We start from the raw sequence: 18,410 nt of genomic DNA, 5'->3' as shown, positions 1-18,410 counted from the left end.
CTAAGATGATGACAAGCAGAGGTAGAAGGACAATTCTTAATCTTGAGAAAGTCATGATGGGGTGGAAGTTACTTGTGAAAATTATGTCAAGCAAAAAACGCAGGGTAAAAGACAAGAAAGAGTCAAAAGGAAGAATTAAAAAAAAGGGAGGACTTACTGTGTACATGGACCCCCTGGGATTAAGAATGACAAATCATCACCAAGTCTCAAATCTAGGGGATAAGTCAGCAACCCCTTAGCAGGATCTCACTCTTAATAACAGCAGCACACCAAAAGGCTTTGCTCTTCTAAAGTTGCAGTGTTTCAGCTCCAAAATTTAGAAAAGATCTCTACTGTTTTTATTCAGCATGCAGTGTACATTATGGTACAAACCAATGTTTGTTCACAAAAGTAAATTTTTTCCTTCACAACTATTTTGCTCATGTTTGAGTGATCAGTGCATATGCTACTATTTTTTCTATCCACCTTCCCATTGAGGACTTTGCTCACCTGTCAAGTCTGCATCCAAATACCAGGAGTGAGTACAATATGACAAGTTGAGCTCCCTTCCCAACCCCTCCATCTAGCTTGCTTGACAGAGGGTCAGAATCTTCTAGTTGCAAAATTCACCCAATTATGCTGTTCCTTTTGCCTTGTTACCACCTCCCAACTCCTCCAAGTTCACGCTAATTTTCATGGTGTAAGCACAAATGTACATGTGCAATAGTTTCTCCTGGCATCCAAAAGATAAAGATCATTAGGACAGGTCTTGAACAGGAGAGAAGTGAATCACAAATGTATTCCAAAACAATCATCCCTTGGTTACTGAAAAAACTTGCAAAATATAAATGTTTATATGAGTTCAAATAGTTTTTAGGTAGCATTGCACTACCAATAAGAAAATAAAACTAACATTAGTACTGGTATTGTGTATTTCAATTTTTCTGCCCTTTGCTAGGCCATCCCATAATGTTATCACACAGACACACACAGAGGGATCAACCATGCCTAAACTGAAAGTCAAACCCTGCAGGTACAGACCTTGCAATATTGAGTGAACCAGAATGACTTGATGCAGCAGAGGCACAGATAGTACCTGGGAGCTGGGACCTGCCAGTCTCAATTCCTCAAGGAAACTGCAGAGTATTTTCTGTACTTTGCTGAAGCAAGGAACAGAACTTGAAGTGGATGCAGTTCAGCAGGTTATGGCCAAAGATTGAATGAGTTCTCTCAGTTTCCTCAGTGACAGAACTGAAATGCAGGCAAATAAAACAACCTGACACACAGAATCTCGAAATGATGATAGGTCTGTTCCAAGTTTCATCTCATCTTTATACAAACACAGAAGCCTGATTTAGCCATTCAGACAATGTTACTGCAGCCATAAAAGATAATCTGCTGTCATCTTTTCTTTCAGGACAAAAAAGTCTTCTGCTTGCCTCTCAATATGATGTTTTAAGAGTTTCTTCGTCAAAACTGTGAGGTCAAAAGAATGCTCTGCTATTAAACCTTTCTGTATCTTAAATTCCTTCCACTTCATGTGTCACAGACTCCTTTCACTTTCCCCACCTCAGAAGTTGCACAGGACAATGCCTCAGTGCCCCAGAATGACAGGAGAGGAAATGTGCACATCTCAGGCACTTCTCATATGTCAGTGCTTTGCTCTAAGTGACAATCAGCTGATACTGAGAAAAACAACTAGGAATAAGAAAATCAAGGAGGGAATGATATAGAGGGGGCATAACATATTTTATAGTAACTATTAGCTACCACAGCAGAGGACAGCCATGCAACACCACCAGATTCAAAGCTGTCTGTTGCCCAAGATTTAGGTCTGAGGCATACCCCATATACTCTCAGTTCCCTTTCTAAATGCCCTTTCTAAGATGACCCAAACTGGCTAAACAGGAAATTAATTTCTTATCTGTCTTCAAATGCATATTATTCCCTTTGTCTCTCTCAAATAATAATGTCCTGTGAGGCAGTGTACCTTATGTGCCTTACTTAATACATATCTAGACTTGATTTGCTACTTCAACCTTGTCCGGTCTAACAGTTCTTATCAAAGACAGATACTGGTCTAATCTGACACAATTGGCTTTTGTTAAAAACACATTGTATTTTATCCAATTTTCCGTGTAACTCCATGTCCTTGACCTACCCTTTTCCTTCCAAAGTGGTTCAAAAACTTTGTTTAGTAGTGTGGTCAGACATACATAACCATCCTCAATCCAAAATACTTACAAATCTGTCCTTTACTACTATCATAAGTCAGACAAAACTGTATTAAATGTGGTGGTCAAATTTTTTTCTACTGAATGAAAAAACCCTTAGAAAAATTCTGACTTTCCATGGAACTGTCAGGCATTTAAACCCAGAATTATTTCCTACTAAGAAATCAAAGATATTTCTATTATAAATGATAACAATGTCTTGCAGAAAATTAGTTCAAATCCTTTACTGAGCAAATAGCTTTCCTGAGGGTGGACCAAGACCTACTACGAAAGAATCTGAAACACCCACCATCATGCACAGATACATAAAATAATAATTTAGGAAGGTCCAGGCTTCCTGAATTATTTAGCATATACACCTCTAGACTGTAGACAAGAGAGCTCTTGTCTGCTATCTAGAAGAGTATAAGCCAGAAATAGCAGAGGGAGCTGCTCCAATGGTGCTCTGGAAAACAATTAGCTACAGAGTGAAAAATACATATTTGTAGTAAAGGTGTCAATCTCTTATCTAGATCATGGCAATGCCAACGATCCAAATGAATGAAAAGAAATAGACCCTTCAGGGTATTTCTGTGGGCTGAGGAGGTATAACCAGAGAGAGGCAACCTTATCTAAATCTTTCATGACATTGACACTCACATGTGAGTGTTCACACACCAGATACCAGCTACTGTCATATTATTAAGCCTTGTGGACAAAAAGCTGATCAGATTTCTAGAGACCATACCAGTATCTCTGTGTTGGAGTTCACTAAACTCCCCAGAAGATGGGCACCTGTCCCTGGAGAGACAGGAGCAGAGGCACTGGGAACACCCTGTCCCAGCCCAGCTCCCTCCTCCCGTGCTGCATTCCAAGGTCCAGATGTGCACAGCTGGGCACACAGCTCTGCTCCAGCTCCTCGGGGACAGAGGGGCTGGACCCCTGGCCAGGCAGAATGCAGGGAAAAGCAGACCTTGTCCAGGAGAAGCAGAGACTGGGCAAAACACCAGGATAGGAACTGGGGAGCACAGGAGGGAAGACACAGCAGGCAAATGGGATGGGCCCAGCTATCCAGGGCAATCTGTGCCACACACAAAACTCCTTACTGTAGATACTGCCCCTGTCTGGTAATTTTACTGCTGATCACCAGGGAAACATGCATCACCATCTTCATGGAGGTTGAGTCTATTTAACTGGGCTTTCAGTCAGCTTCTGTGACAGTACTGAAGGTACCTATTGCCAGGGACACCTATTTTGTTCAACACCTGCAGTAAAATAAACATTTGAGCCTCTGAAAGCTGTTTATCACTAATCATGTTCTGGTTGAGATAGTGTTTTCCCTTTGCACCTGCTAACAACAGTTCTGCAGAAATAGAGGAATCTTTGAACTGGTATCAATTTCCACAAGATCTACCATTGCAGTTTGGAGACTCTTTCCCCCAGAGTCAGAGATTTTTTTTTCCAGATTCTATTACTGTAATTGTATTCTTATGTGTTAGAGATAGGAGTTTAACAATAAGAATAAAAAAACCTACTTCAAATCTAAATACATTGCACAAAGCATTTTTCTCAATATGCCAGATGAGTTAAGTGTTGCTTTGTTGACAATCTTCAAGTTAATAACTGTAACTGAGACAAAGTCAATACAGGATTGTAAAACTCATTAAAGAACTACAGGTTCACACACAAAGACAATGAAGTACTTATTCTACTGCTGGAGAACAAAGAGGAGCTAAGATGATGTGCTCCTACAGAATGCTGGCAAGATAAATGAAGCAGGGATAAGTAACTAGATAGGGCTTAGCAAGTGTAGTCACACAGACATAACCCAGGACACCTAGGAACACAAAAAAGTGCAATTTGAAGATTATTTCTTCAGATACTAAATCAACTAAGTTAGCAGAGGGAATTAACTTGTACAAGTATTTCTATGGCTTTCCTAACCATATAGTCAACAAATATCTTCTAAAGGTCAAAGATGCAAAAGAAAACAGTAATCTCAATAAATGTGTTTCTTAACCAAACATATTCATGGAACAGCTACAGCTGCTCATGCACGATATTGCTGGCTTTTGTATTATGAGCAGCTCATGACTGAAACCTTCTAAGTGACCTCTCACTCTGTTATAAAACAGAATAAGAACACCTCCTGCTCATTCATGTTGTACTGCACTTTTCCCCACCTCTGTATTAGTGTCAGGGCACTGCATGTGTGCAGTGTCCTGGCAATAAACAGAGGGAATGATGCAACCACAGAAATCATTTGTCACGTTTGCCAAAATCTATCTTGTTCCCACCCACGTCCTGCTCCATGCCTCTCCAGCTCTGTCCATCACATCTCATTGTCCTCTCACAGCTTGCCAGCATTCAGGGGCTCACAGGAAAGCCTCAGCCCTTTGCAGACATTTGTCCTGCTCCAGACTAGTGCAGGGACAGGAGTCCTCCTGGCTGGAGAGCTACCATTTGCTTTTCCAATTTCTGATTTATACTTGATAAACTGCTCTGCTGATCAAAAGGCAGTGTAATCTCTTAATATGTATCATCTGTTCTATTATTTCAATCTGCCACTGTTCATAAACAAAATACCTATTCAGAATTTTAAACTAATATTAGAATAAATACCTCATATCTCTTTACACATTCACTAACCTATTTTTTTCTTAGATATGTGCCATAATTAATTATCCTCAATAGTTCTTTGCACTAGAATTGGCATACCTGTTGGGGAACATTAAATTGTGAGGGCTTTCCAGCACATCTTTCTCTGTATGAAAATATCCTTTCAACTGCAAAGATCTGGCTTGCCAGAAGGCTGCTTTCTTTGGATCACAGCAGAACCTATTCCTGGGCGATGTGTCTTCACATCTTCAACACTGAGCCCTCCTCTTCTTAATGTGCTTTCTTCACAAACCTATCAGAGATTGCCAACTTTATTCAGTTAGATACTTGTGTCTATAACACAGGTTACACATTGGAAAAAGCTGCTGGACAACCTCAACACAATCTTTGGACTAATCTGCTCACCGGAGTAGAGATTTTCAGAGGATGCACTAAACTAAACAGACTTTGTATTAGCAAGACTTTACAAAGGTTGTTCTGCTCTCAGCAGCTCAGCTGAGCACAAGACATGTAAGGACTGCTTCTCTCAAGCTAATCCCAGCACCTTACTCATTACCAATCTGGCCAGAAGTACCACATGCTACCGAGTAAAATACACTGCAAAATGCTAAACCATGTCCTGATCTTGCCACACAACTTTTGAATCTAGTTGCATATCTGGAATGAGCATGGTTTCTCACAGTCACACAAAAAGCAATGCTCTATTTCCATGAATACAGTGTATGTTACACAGCTGCTCTTGGCTCCCTCCAGGGTTTTACCCAGGTCATGTTGGTATCCTGATTTTACATTCCACAGGGACACACACATCCCTGATTACAAGTTCTGTTTGCACACTCATACAGGGCCACTCCAGCCTGTCCTCACTATTGTACCAAACAGCCTCAAAAAGCTTTTTCAGAATTCTCATTTTCCTTGGAGCTACTGTTCCCTTCTGACATGACACCAGTCTCCTGTTTTATTCTTTATACCACAGTCTTCTGACAAAGGAAGAGACACTCTCTTTATGTAGATTTTCTTTTCTAAAATATATATAGTGAATTATCAATTTTGCTTCTATTTTTTTAGAATCTTTACAAAAACAAGCAAGCAGCAGAATAAGAGAGACATTGTTCCTCCAAGCCTTCTTTCACATTTATTTGTTTTCTGTAAGAAAAGTTCTTCACAGAATTTTTCTCATAAGGGATCACATTTTTCTTTCAAGTTGTACCTTCAAAACTGTGAGAGCATCCTTTGACTTGTGGCAATGCAGAAGCTGGAGCTTTCTCAAAACCCTTTCCACAGATCTGTGAAGTATTTTAACTATTATTATGCTGCTATATCTCATGTATTTGATTAAATATCTCACCTGACTTCCTGAAAAAATGCTGAATAATTACTTTTCTATTTGAACATAATTTTGGTGCATTGGCTTTAGCTCTCCATCTGCATCACCAGAGGACTGTAGCAAGACTATTACTCCAGCTGTTACTCACAAAGTTCAGCACCTATTTTCTTGCCTTGCTTTCACTGCAGTATTTTAGTTTGAGCAGAATGATGCCCATTTGTTTGCAAACTCCCATTTCCAAACTCACATTACTCTCTTCCACCATCCTTCTGGTCCCAAGGTTCTCCTGCTACAGGGTAGAGACACTACAAGCACTGCTGTCCCCAGGAGCTATCTTGGTGCAGATTCATTTTACCCGGCAATTTATGGATGAAGGTTTTATGAAAACTTTCACTTTATTTGAATCAGACCTTCTCTGTTCTCCTCTATGATATTGAAGTAATTTACTTGAACAAAAACAATTTGTACTTATACTTCACTGCATTTACTTTTTAAGGTTTATTCTCCCTGCATCCTGCAAATGGTTAGATTTGTGGTGCCACTGGTATTAAACTGTCATTAGCAAGGGCTGTAACCACTGCCAGCCCTCATTCCTCACACATCTGCTTTCTGGAATACTTCTCTGCCAGATGGGGATGCCAAGGACAATCTCATGAAACAATCTTCCACACAGAGTGCAGAAACCCCTGCTAACTTGCCTGTGCTTCTAAATTAGTTCCCTCTGCCAGCACCAGAGTTCAAGTGCTTTATACAAAGGCTGCACTTCAAGTGGAAAGCTTCAAAGTGATCTCACCTGAGGCAGCTGGCACCAGAGACTTTCTGAGGCTTTAAGGGTCTGTGCACAGCCAGGTCACAACAGTGTTCATCCTTTCTAATGCCATCATTTATCTCACCATTTGTAAGAGTACCTCCAGTTCTGTAATCATATTAAATGTACCATATGCTGAAGTTCCTTTTCTGCAGGAAAAGAAACCCTATTGCCAAGCTACGGGCAGAGCAGTTTTGGAATGTCCTGAGAAATTTCTATGCTGTAAAACATGCCAGGAAATCCTTTTAAATTTTCCAAGGTCAAATTTCTTTTTATGAATCCCATGTTCACTCAGGTTTTCACAAACTTAACATTTTTGAAGTTTTTGCTTCATTCATGGGTTTGGTGCCATATTTATTACACAGAAATTTACATGATTTTACATTTTTTTCTTCTAGCTATATTTAATGTAGTATTTTTTAATTATAAAAATTGATGCCTTTTATATGCTCCTAGTTCCCTTGGTATGGAGGACATAGTGTTTGATCTCTTATATTTTGCCTTAGGAATTCTATATTCTCATGTTCTGAATAGATACCCAATTGTTAGACTTCTAAGTCTGATTTAATTGTTTAGACTGTTTTACAGTCAATGAAGGCAAAGAACCTCATCCTAATCTCAGTTTATTCCAATTCCTCCTATCCTGCAGTACTGGAGTTAAACAGTCTTTGATTTGGCCATTTCCCGCTGCTGATGAAAAGTAAGGCTGGCAGGTTAGAGGTCTGGCTGATATCCTGCTCTAAAGTGTCTGGAAATAGGGGATACCAATGATGTCAACTTAAAATCACACTTTTCAGAAGAGTCCCATGCGTGTCCTGAACACTGATGTGATTAATGCAGCAGCCACACCCATTGCTGTGTGTAGCTGACTCTCCTGCATCTCTGGTGGTGCTGTTTAGTTAGCTGTATTGGTATTTTTCATTGGTTTGGGGTTTTGATCTTGGTGGTGGTAGTGGTTGCTTTGTTTGGGGAGGGTTGGGAGGCTATTTTGAGGGGCAATAGCTGGTTTTTTTGTCAGATGAAATGTCATTTTCTTGTTACTGTACAACTGATGGCAAAGAAGGTTTTCTTCTTCTCTTTATCTGCCTCACATAGTCTGCATCTTCCAAACCTCTTTCTAATGTTAATTTGTCTCTTCTTACATTCTTTTTTAATCCTATATGAGTATTCTTCCATCCTTTGCATGCTCTATCCTTCTATTTTCAAGAGTATCTGCATTACCACTCATCAGTTATATAAGCAGGTTTCCATTTAGGTCTCTGATTTTTACTTACATGGAGGCGTTACATTCACGATATAATAGACTTCAAATAACTTGAATAATGTGTCTTCATTTTCTGCTCTGCCTCAGGGAGCTATCAACTAAGACTGGTCTGCAAATACCCCAGACATTTTACTCAGCACATATAAGAGAACAAGCCACTTCTCAGTCTGCAGCTACTTATATATTAGAAGATGTGACTAACATCAGTTCCACTAACTTCCTCTATTTTGCCCACATCTCTGCAATGCTTCCCATTTCAGAGTTGAAAGCAGCAAATTTTTAGCCCTACTCTGCAAAAAAGCCAGAGTTAATTCTTGGGGTCTGACATTACATCTGGATCTGGAATTCAAGTCAGACATACTTTCCTGTAAATACACACATTGAATCAGATTTTATTAATACCGATTTTCATTACTCTCCCTTTCTTTCAGATATGAGAAAGGCAAAGACACAAATAAAGAATGTCTTAAAAAAGAAAAAAAAAAAAAAAAAAAAAAACACTAATGATTTGGCTTTGCAGAGCATTATTCCTTTTACTCTCAATTGTTTAGGATTTTAAGTTACAGCAGTAGCAGACTTTTTAATGCTTTTTAAACCACTCCTTGAAAATATTTTTAAAAGGCATAAATAACTAGAGCAGAATTTGCTAGTAACAGCTATAAGTTAAGATTAAAATATACCAGATTTAGTGATTCCTCCTCAGCTTTCTCCACCATGCAGATTAACTTATCTTTACATGTTAAATCACCATAGATCTCACAGGCTTTTCTAACACACATCTGTTATTCTAACAATTTAATCTAACATAACCATTGCCCAATTTTTCAACCAGTTTATACTGATGACTCCCCATCCTCTACAAATTCCATGGTACATGAGAGCATGGGCAGTATCCTCTCTTGCAAGAGCCCCCTCTGGAACACCTCTCCTCCTCTGGGGCATTTTAATCTGCCGGCGATGTCTCTGTGCCTCCCCAGCCCAGCCATGCACACAAGCTGTGCTCCACAGCCCCCCAGTAATCTCACTCAGCTGTTGGCAGGAGTCAGCCACGTGCACAACTAGCCAGAGAGGTTTCATGGTTTGCCTGCTCCCAACTCAAACACCACCAAAATGGAAATGTTTGCTCTTTAGGCTGAATCGTAACTCATACCAAATCATCCAATAAAAAAATAACACACACAAACTGAACTCTAACAAAGAGGAAAATCTGAGTTCTCCTTATTACAGAAAACAGACTGAAAAAATAGAAGTGATACCTTCAATACCTTTCCTAATTATATTTCCTCATAAACACAACAAAAAGCAATATTAAAAACAATCTAATTTGAGAATCTAAAATACTCACAAAAAAGACGCTAAAACAAAACACTGCAAAGCTCAACAAATCTTAAAAACATTGCCCAAAGCATGGATTTGTGGAATGCTGACATTAACTTTTAGAGATGCATGCCTGCAGCAGAAATATAGCACCTAGCAATAGAATATCAAACAACATATGTAAAAAATGTGCACTTACAGCAGTCTGATTAAGAAAACATCCTCTGAAAAAAAATTTCTATGTAATTTTTATTAGTATCACAAGAATCCCTATACTTTGGGGCTTTTTCATAGCAAATATAGTGTGAGCATATGTTCCTTTGAGAAGGATGGGATTGCCTTCAGTTACAGAGCCCCCATTATGTGATGAGGCCAAATGCAGAGCTTCACTGAGCTGCCACATGTATTTCCACCTGGGACCAAACCTGCTGCTTTGTTAAGGGGGTGGGTGGGGTGTCTGGGTTTGAATTTTTTTGATGTTGTGGTTGGTTTATGGAGGGCAGGGGGGTGGTCTCTCACCCCAGCAAGTTATTTCTCTCTTACTAGGATATTTTTCATAGCAGAGGCACAGTTGGACTAGCAATCTGCTCCTCTGACAAAATGAAAGTGGACTCCAGAGGTCTAAACAGCCACAACATTTCTGCCAGAATATCTTTCCCTATCTAAACACGCTAATCCTATTTTATCAAAAAGATAGTGATTTTTGCCAACAACAAAATTTGACTGAACACATCAATTAAACAAAGTGTGGCCACAGAAAATTTTAGGTTCTGATTTTTCATCCTAATGTTAAGTCAAAGCTATTTTCTACATCTTCAGCTTTTCTAAAGCTAACCTAAACATTCTGCAATATGGTTAATGGCAGTAGTGTTTCTGCTCAGATTTACCTGAGACTTCTCACTTAAAAATGTTTTCAGATTACCTGTATCTTTGTGAAGCAGGAGCTATACAGGAGAAAGATTTCCATAATAGCTGTTTAAGACAACACTAAAAAAAAAAAGTCACAATTCCATGGTTTGATTCCTGATCAATCCTCATGAGTTTATTGTTAAATACATTTCACTTACAGCAAAGAGGACATCAGATCAAACTCAGAATAGACAGAAGCTCAACCAGGACCAAGGAAACAGATTTAGATACTGAGCCTGGTGTCAGTGAGACAGAAAGAGAGAGGAACTGTGCCTGGCAAGACTGAAACTGCCTGGGCAAAGGGATGGTCAAACAGCAAGGTAGCAAACCAGGGTAAACATCTCTGGGTTTGTGAACTGAGAGCAGGAGCCAGGAGATCAATGGGAACACGGGTATTTATAATAAAGTCAGGGCATGGTAACATTCCTGCATTATACGGATTAGAATTCTATGCACATGCCTACACTGGCATTCTTAATCCAGTTTCACATCTCAGAAGCTGCCACCTTTCCGATATTAATGCCATTCCTTAGCACAGGGTGCATGGCACAGATGTGCAGGGGGGCTGTGCTGCCCAGGCAGGGCTGAAGTGCACAGCAGAGCTGCCCTGCTCTCCTCTCCCTACCCCTGAATTGGGCAGGCATGAATTTGGTCTAACTGCAATTTCCCAGTTATGCCAAGAGGTTTGCACATCATATCTTCCCATTTTTAAAGGAGCCTTAGTGCAACCTCCACCTTTTTCTATTACACTATTTAAATTACATCTCACTGGGGATGCAACCAGAGCAGCTGGAGTGTGATAAGGCTTCTTGCCAGCCTCAAAATGCACTAGGACCCACATCTGATATGCTTTTGAAATGCCAGCACTGCACATGGATTTTTCTTCCTCTTTTATGCTGCCCTAAACGATGTGATTATGTCTGTAATACTATAAAGCAACTGTGTCAACTATAAAGAGGAAATATTTATGGCATAGGTTATTAAAACAATGAAAAATAGGCCAGTGCAATTTAAGTTCCTTGAGTGGGCTGAATAATAACTAGTTAAATAAGGAACAAAGATAAATAATTTATTACAGAATCAACACAACAAGCACAAGAAAATTGCATTCACTTTAAACTGCTTCTCAAGAGGCTTCAGAGCAGAAGCACAGACAACACACAATGAATGTGTCAGAGCAAATGCAAAATGAAGGGGATTTAGAGAACCTGTTGCAAAATGGAGTAATCCCTCAACTTCAGAATATCCACATACAAAAACGCCAGCCAGTTAAACACACCAGACAAAAGTTTATGCTAAAAGTGGCAGTGGCTCAGGAGATTGAAGATTACTGTGCTGGCTGGGTAGATTGTCTGCCTCAGCACACAGCCCCTGGTGCTCTGTGTGGTCAAGGCTCTGTGCAAGCATGGCCAAAAACAGGAATCATTTTTACAGAGTGGGATTTAAAAAAGCTCATCAGGAAATTGTAAGGCTGCTTACAAGTAAGGCCTAGTTCAAACACCATTGGATTTAGAAAGGTAGAGTTATACTCATCTTCAATTGCTTGGAAGAGAATGAAAGAACAGAGCAGACAGAAGCCAGTACAATCAAATGCAACTTCCCTTACAAGCCTGCATTTTTCACGCTGAGTCTGACAACTCAGTTCAAACAATTCAAGTTGTTTATAATAACAACACAAATATTTCCAAAGATTAAAAACCTAGGGTTATACTTGTATTTCCATTTTTGGCCTTTTAATTAGGTTTTTTTGAAGTGCTGAAAACAGAGCAACTCTAATTAATGGCTTTCATACTTTGCTTTTTAATAATAGCTCTCAACAGTCTGGCAGTTTGGAGGTTTCAGATAAAATCAGGAATGGATCAGAAAAGGTTGCTTAGCTTGATTTTACTCTAACAGAAATGAGACAAATCTAAACTTTCCCTACACAGTTAAATCTCATGAGATTCTCACCTTGATCACGGTTCTGATAAGAATTTATATTAAGATCTCACCATCTTTTCTAAAGTAGACTCAATTTTTCACACAAATTCAGTATATGACCTTGGATGAAGAAATCAGCCTTCTGAGAGATGAAGCTAAACTTTTTAAAAGGAATACAAAATGTGCACATACAAACACCACTATAGAACAGTTTCCATTTCTGTAGCACATAGCACACAGCAAGTTATTTAGCCTTTCAGTTTTTAACTGAGAGCAGAAGCATGTTTTACATTTCTCCAGGATAAAGAATTTGTACTTTGTGTGTAAAGCAGTGATACCATAAACAGCCAACAATGAAAGACTGGAAAAGGAAAGAAAAGGAAGGAAAAGGAGGCACTGGTGTGGATAGGCCCAGGACTCAGTGTTCCTTCCTCAGTATTTCTACAATACTGCTGCAGAACCTGCATCACTCCTGTTACATTTGTTCCTTTCTCATTTAAGGAGGCAGGGAGAAAGACTGGGGAAAGTGGCACAAGCAAGAAAGCAAAAGAAAGGAGCAGGGGAGAGCAAGTGGGATGACCAATGAATAAAGTAAATTTTCCCAAGCAGCAAAAAGGGCTGGCAGATCATCTTCCCAAAGAACACTGAAAATTACTTTGTGAGTAAAAGTGGCAGTGAAGATAAGTCAGCTTGAAGGACTCACAGGAGAGCTGTTATTGGCAGATACTCAGATGATGTAATTGTTCAAGATGAGCAGGTTTTTCTTTTATGTCAATAAAGCACTTCTGGATGAAAAGATTGGAAAGACAACAGCATAAGGTCTGTTCTCAACTTTCATAATTTTATACAAAGAGTTGAAGTATGAAGTAAATAGATGTAAATATATGTGTTTAAGAAAACGTTTGCTATTGTTCTTATATAAATTAGCTAATAGAATGGGCTCTCAGTGTCCTGTTTACTCTTCTGTGTCTTGCTCTAAGTGTGATTTCTTATGCAATTTGATCAGGAGACAATTTAGTACACACTTCTTATGTTTCAAGTCCTGCTGCATTATGTATATTATGTATCCCATGACATTCCCATCAGCTATTCTGGTACCCATTCAAGACAGGTTTTGGGCATCAAATGGTGTGGGTTTGAGGGGAGTTTTTAGGTTGTTTTTGTTTCCTATTACTGAAAAACGTTAGTTAACACTGATGACAGGTGAATGTATGCAAGTTTTTTTATGGGGGGGATAAAGAGATTATATTTTCTATATTTCCATTTAGTTAGATGATTTTCTTGTGCTTTAAAATGAATTTTCTTAGTATAATAGAGCAGCATTTTCCCACCAGTATCTCTATTGCAAATATCCTTTAACAAACCTCACAGATATCTAAAGCCTCTCTTAACTCACACTGGGCCACCTCTCACATCAACCTTACCTGAGTGGTGCAATCCTGTTGCCAGGCTCCTGACCAGCCCCAGTGCCTATGGGGTAAGTACCCAGCTTGGTTAACTGTGTTCAAGGTGTTAGCCAAAACTGCCACTTTAGATTGAACACTTCAGTACAGTCCCTTTTCTTAAACTTTCTACTTTCAATGCTAAGAATTATACCATTTCTTCAGTTGTGAAGAAGACAACAAGGTAAATTTTCATGAATGGCCACTAAACACTATGACCTTCAAGTGTGAGTGATATATTCTAAATAATTCATCCAGATGCTGAAAGTATTGGCTACCCACCCCCACCAGCAATATTTAAGCACTGAAATTATCTAAAACATCTGAAGGGCAGGTTATGTTTCTCAACACTGCTTGAGAGCAGAATATGATAAGCAAGTATTGGCTTTAATCAACAAGATGGTAAATTAATACCTTAGAAAATAAGCAAGTAATGAAATAAAATGAAAGTGAAATTGCATCAGAGTTGTTGTTCGTTTAAGCTTTAACAAAAATCTCCCTTCTAGAGTCTCTCTTCCACAGATCTTTTTCTTTGTTTGAATACAGGATCAAGTGAAGGATGATGACACAGTTTATATCATCAATAACGATGAGCTGACCGAAAACTGTGAATCATCTGCTCGCGTACCAGTGTCAGCACAGGACAGCACAGGCTCCATCCAGGCTACAGGCAAGGAAGATATTCAGGAAGGAGACCTGGGATTAGGAGGATACAAACTCCAGCTTCAACATTCTGCAGGTCAACCCCAGGAGAATTCATTGGCATGAGCAGTGTAATGTTAATCACAAGAAAGACTAAAAGAAACAAAAGATCCTGTTAAGTGATCAAGAGGTCAAAAAAATTTAGTAAGCACAAAAAATCAAAGAAGATTCAGATTTCGGCAACTAAATACTTTGTTCTCCCAGGAAAGGGGTTTGCTATCATATCTGTATATCTACAACCATATGCAGGTTTTATAACTGCAGCAGTTTTTAGTATGAAGACATAGGGCAGTACCAGCCCACTGGAAATCCATTACAGTAATGCAGGATTTGACTGTACTGTGCCACTCACATGTACACAGACCCTCTGAATATCATTTAGAGTCTTCAGCAAGTTGAAATAGAGAGAAATAGCTTCCTAACATTCATGCTCACAGCTTTTTTCTACAGCTGGTCCTGACATGATTCACACCTAACTACTCAGTAGCTATTACATTTATAAAGAAGAAGCAGAAGATTCCTTGTCCAAGGAGTATGTGATCTGAAAATGCTTAAAACATGCATTGCAGAACCTCAGTCTTGATAAATAAAGCTCCTTCATGCTCACAGCATAGATTTTGCCTGACATCCAGCCAAATATTTGCTATCTAAATGCACCTTACAGCCTGGTTCACAGAGGGTTTCACTAGCTGCCACAGAGTAGGAGACATCAAGGTGTATGAAATCAGCAACACACACCCTTCATGGCAGCACCAAATGGGCACAACCGCTGCTTAAAACCTGCAGGTATTCCACAGGGCTGTTGTTGTTACACCTTGGCAACACACACAGCTTAAACAGGGGGCGAAGTTCTCTTGTCTTGAAAGATCATTCTAAACATATACTGTGATTTAAGAACTCAAATGTTTCTCCTTTTTTTAACCGTTTAAGAAGAGTTTTATAGAATCAAACATTTCTGCAAAATAGTTCTCTTCAGACTGCCTGCTCCAAAGATAAATTTGTCTGTCTCTACTTATGCTGGGTGCTCAGTGTTATGCTAGAAATGAGGACTGTGGTGGTTAGATACAAAGGGAGTATCAGAGTGTTCATTGCTCTGCATAAACACAGTAAATGGATAGCTGCTCAGCCACACATACAGCTGACTGACACACACTGTCAAGCATCAGTACAGACCAGCTTTGGCACACAGCAGCTAAGCAGTGCAAAACCAGGGATAGAGCCAGGCTGCTGTTGTTAGAGCATGTGCCTTTCCTCACAGCAGAGGTTTCAACTAACTGTGCATGATGATGTTCCTATTAAGAAAGTCAAAACATCAGGAGTTTTTAAGGAAGATCATTCTTAGTATACAAAGGGAATGGGCAAGAAGAAATTTGTGATCTAGAAAAATAAAAATCAAACTGCCTCTCTCCATAGTCCTAAAGTTGAACAGGTCTTAATTTCACCACAAATAAAACTTAAAATACAAATATAATCAAGTTTAGTCATTATTTTCCAGTGTAATTAATTTCTGGTTATATGTGACTCTGGAACAGCCATTTTAAGCATAAACCTGAACACAATGGAGTTGTATGTGCTGTTACAAAAGATCAGAAGCTTAAGCTGGAATTTTATTTTGTCCTAAACTCCAATCAAGGATCTTCAAAGGGCCTTAATCCCCACGTGGTTTAAAACAAATAATATTCAGGCATAATAATAACTCCTAAGAACTATTGAATTTCCAGCTCTGTGCTTTGCTTTGTTTAGCTGCATGGGCTGGGAAAAGATGTGCAGCAGCTTGCAAGAAGGGATGAAGAAGGGATGGAGAAGGGATGGAGAAGGGATGGAGAATGGGTGAGCAGGGAAGATTTTGTGGCCAAGTACTGGAGACAGCAGAGTGCAGAGGAAGGAGAAGCAGGCAGAGACACTGGAGAGAGGTGAAGATATGGCAACACAGCCAGAAGCTCTTGGGTTAGGTGCTAACACCATCCTGACTTCAGTATCCAGTTTCTGGTTTCAGTCTTTGGGATTACTGAGGGCATGTCACCAGGCTTACTGAGTTTCTTGGGAAGCCTGGATTCCAATCCTTAGATTATACTGGAAATCAATAAGGTGCTGTAGCATAATGAAGACACAAAGCTGTTTTTCATAACTGCAACATGAACTGGAAATGACAAGCTCTTCAATAGTTTTGCTTTAGATTCTACTCTGAAATATATCCTGCAGTATACTTTACAGGGGCTCACTGATTTATTTATTGTGCCTGTCTCCAGTTTTCTCACATTTGTACAATGATAAATAGAGAGCTCTGGGGCCTGAAATTTTCTGTTTATAAAAAAGTCTGCAACAAATACTTTTCACACTGTTCTGCCCCTATGCCTTAAAGGGATGCTTGGTAAGGAAAGTCATCCCTTATGACAGACGACTTGTACTTCACATCTTCACAGGTCAGATTTTTATGCTAAGACTACCAAAGAGGCTGAATCAGTGGCTCCAGCAGGAAGGGTACTTATCATCTGGGACCATTCTCAGCAACCAAAGTATCATTGGCTTTTAGGAAAATTAGCAATATGAGCTGCAAGCAAACCTGAAGCTTCTACTAAATGGCAATAAAAGTCTCAATTGTCCATTACACTCACCATTTCCCTATTTCAAGACACTCTTTTTGTGACAGCTCAAGAGAGTTACAACAACATTAGAACAAATGACATATTTGTATTCAAGAAAAAATTACTGTCAACTAGCAAGTCTGCATGACTGTTTAAACAGAATAATGAATGTTAAAAGAGGCCTTTAATATTAATTTACAGTTTATACACTGGAGATTTAAACTACTCAATATCACATGGTGTTTGAATGTGCAAGTCACTCATGACAAATGTGAAACTATTCCTTCTATTCTACAATCTAATAAAACACTGCTTGGAAAATGAAATGTAATATATATTGTCAAAAGTATAATGACTACATATTCAGAATGAAGGCAAAAATGTAGGACAAGGTGGAAATCTGGAATACTGCTAAACCTTCCATGTTTCAAAAGTAATAACTGACATAACTATAACTATGAAGTGCGTTTTGCTAAGTTTGAAAGCAGTGGAACAAATTCTGGCTATACAGCAGAGCCAGTCCAAAAAGACACTCTACTGAAAATATCAGATCACTATGATAACTCTCAGCAAAAAGTGCACTATTTGGTAACCTCACTGTAAAAAGGGGTCAGTGGAAGTAAACATGTTGCTGTGTTAAAAGCTTAAACTTTTCAATAGTAACAACGTAAGGGCTCTCTCCGAAGTGATGAACCCTGTGTGTAACTTCAGCCAGGAAACTAATTGCCTTGAAGCCCTGAGAGCAGTTCACACTCTTTTCACCCAGCACCTTATTCAAGTGCCTTGCTGAGCTGTTCTCTTGCCTTTATTTCTCTGCATTTTGCTATGAGCCATCAAGAAACGTGAGCCCTGTAACACCCCGAGTGCTGTGTACATTTGGGAGCAACAAATGCAGCAATATTCAGATCTCTATTTTAGGTTCACATGAGCATTACTCGTGTGCTTTTGAAATTCTTCATTTTCAGAGAGATTGAGAATTCTTAGGATACAAATATTAACTATAGACTTCAGAGACCCAAGACAACATCCTGAAAGTCACTGCAGAGATTGGAAACTACTACTTCCAACTCAGCATATTTTGTGATTCTATACCTCTAAGGACAAAATTGTTTTACTCCTACTTCCTTCTGGCAAAGGGGAAAACAGGCTTTATTGACATCTGAAAGCAAACCCGTTCTGAAATATTAAATAACTTAATACAAGGAAGCTCATCTCTGGCAATATAATCCCAAAAGACATGAGTTCTGCTTAGTCAACTGTAAAGGACTTGGTAAAATTTTATTTTAGAAACTGTCTTTCAGAACTTGAAAATTCTCCAGTTGACC

General features: G+C 39.1%; 1 protein-coding gene across 2 annotated transcripts in view; it reads left to right on the top strand.

The window, feature by feature from the left end:
- Window positions 1–16,302, top strand: part of SLC9A9 (solute carrier family 9 member A9) — a 187,193-nt gene extending 170,891 nt beyond the window's left edge. For both annotated transcript variants that reach the window (XM_033069112.2, XM_033069113.2), the window contains 2 exons: window positions 13,728–13,833; window positions 14,345–16,302. In XM_033069112.2, coding sequence (XP_032925003.1) covers window positions 13,728–13,833; window positions 14,345–14,566 — 328 coding nt within the window. In that variant the 3' untranslated portion in view covers window positions 14,567–16,302. The remainder of the gene's footprint in view (window positions 1–13,727; window positions 13,834–14,344) is intronic.
- Window positions 16,303–18,410: the final 2,108 nt, after the last annotated feature.

Source organism: Catharus ustulatus, chromosome 10 (genome assembly GCF_009819885.2).
Source record: "Catharus ustulatus isolate bCatUst1 chromosome 10, bCatUst1.pri.v2, whole genome shotgun sequence".
Taxonomy (NCBI): Eukaryota; Metazoa; Chordata; class Aves; order Passeriformes; family Turdidae; genus Catharus; species Catharus ustulatus.
The sequence above is the reverse complement of the archived record's forward strand: the minus strand, read 5'-3'. Positions and strand labels throughout refer to the sequence as shown.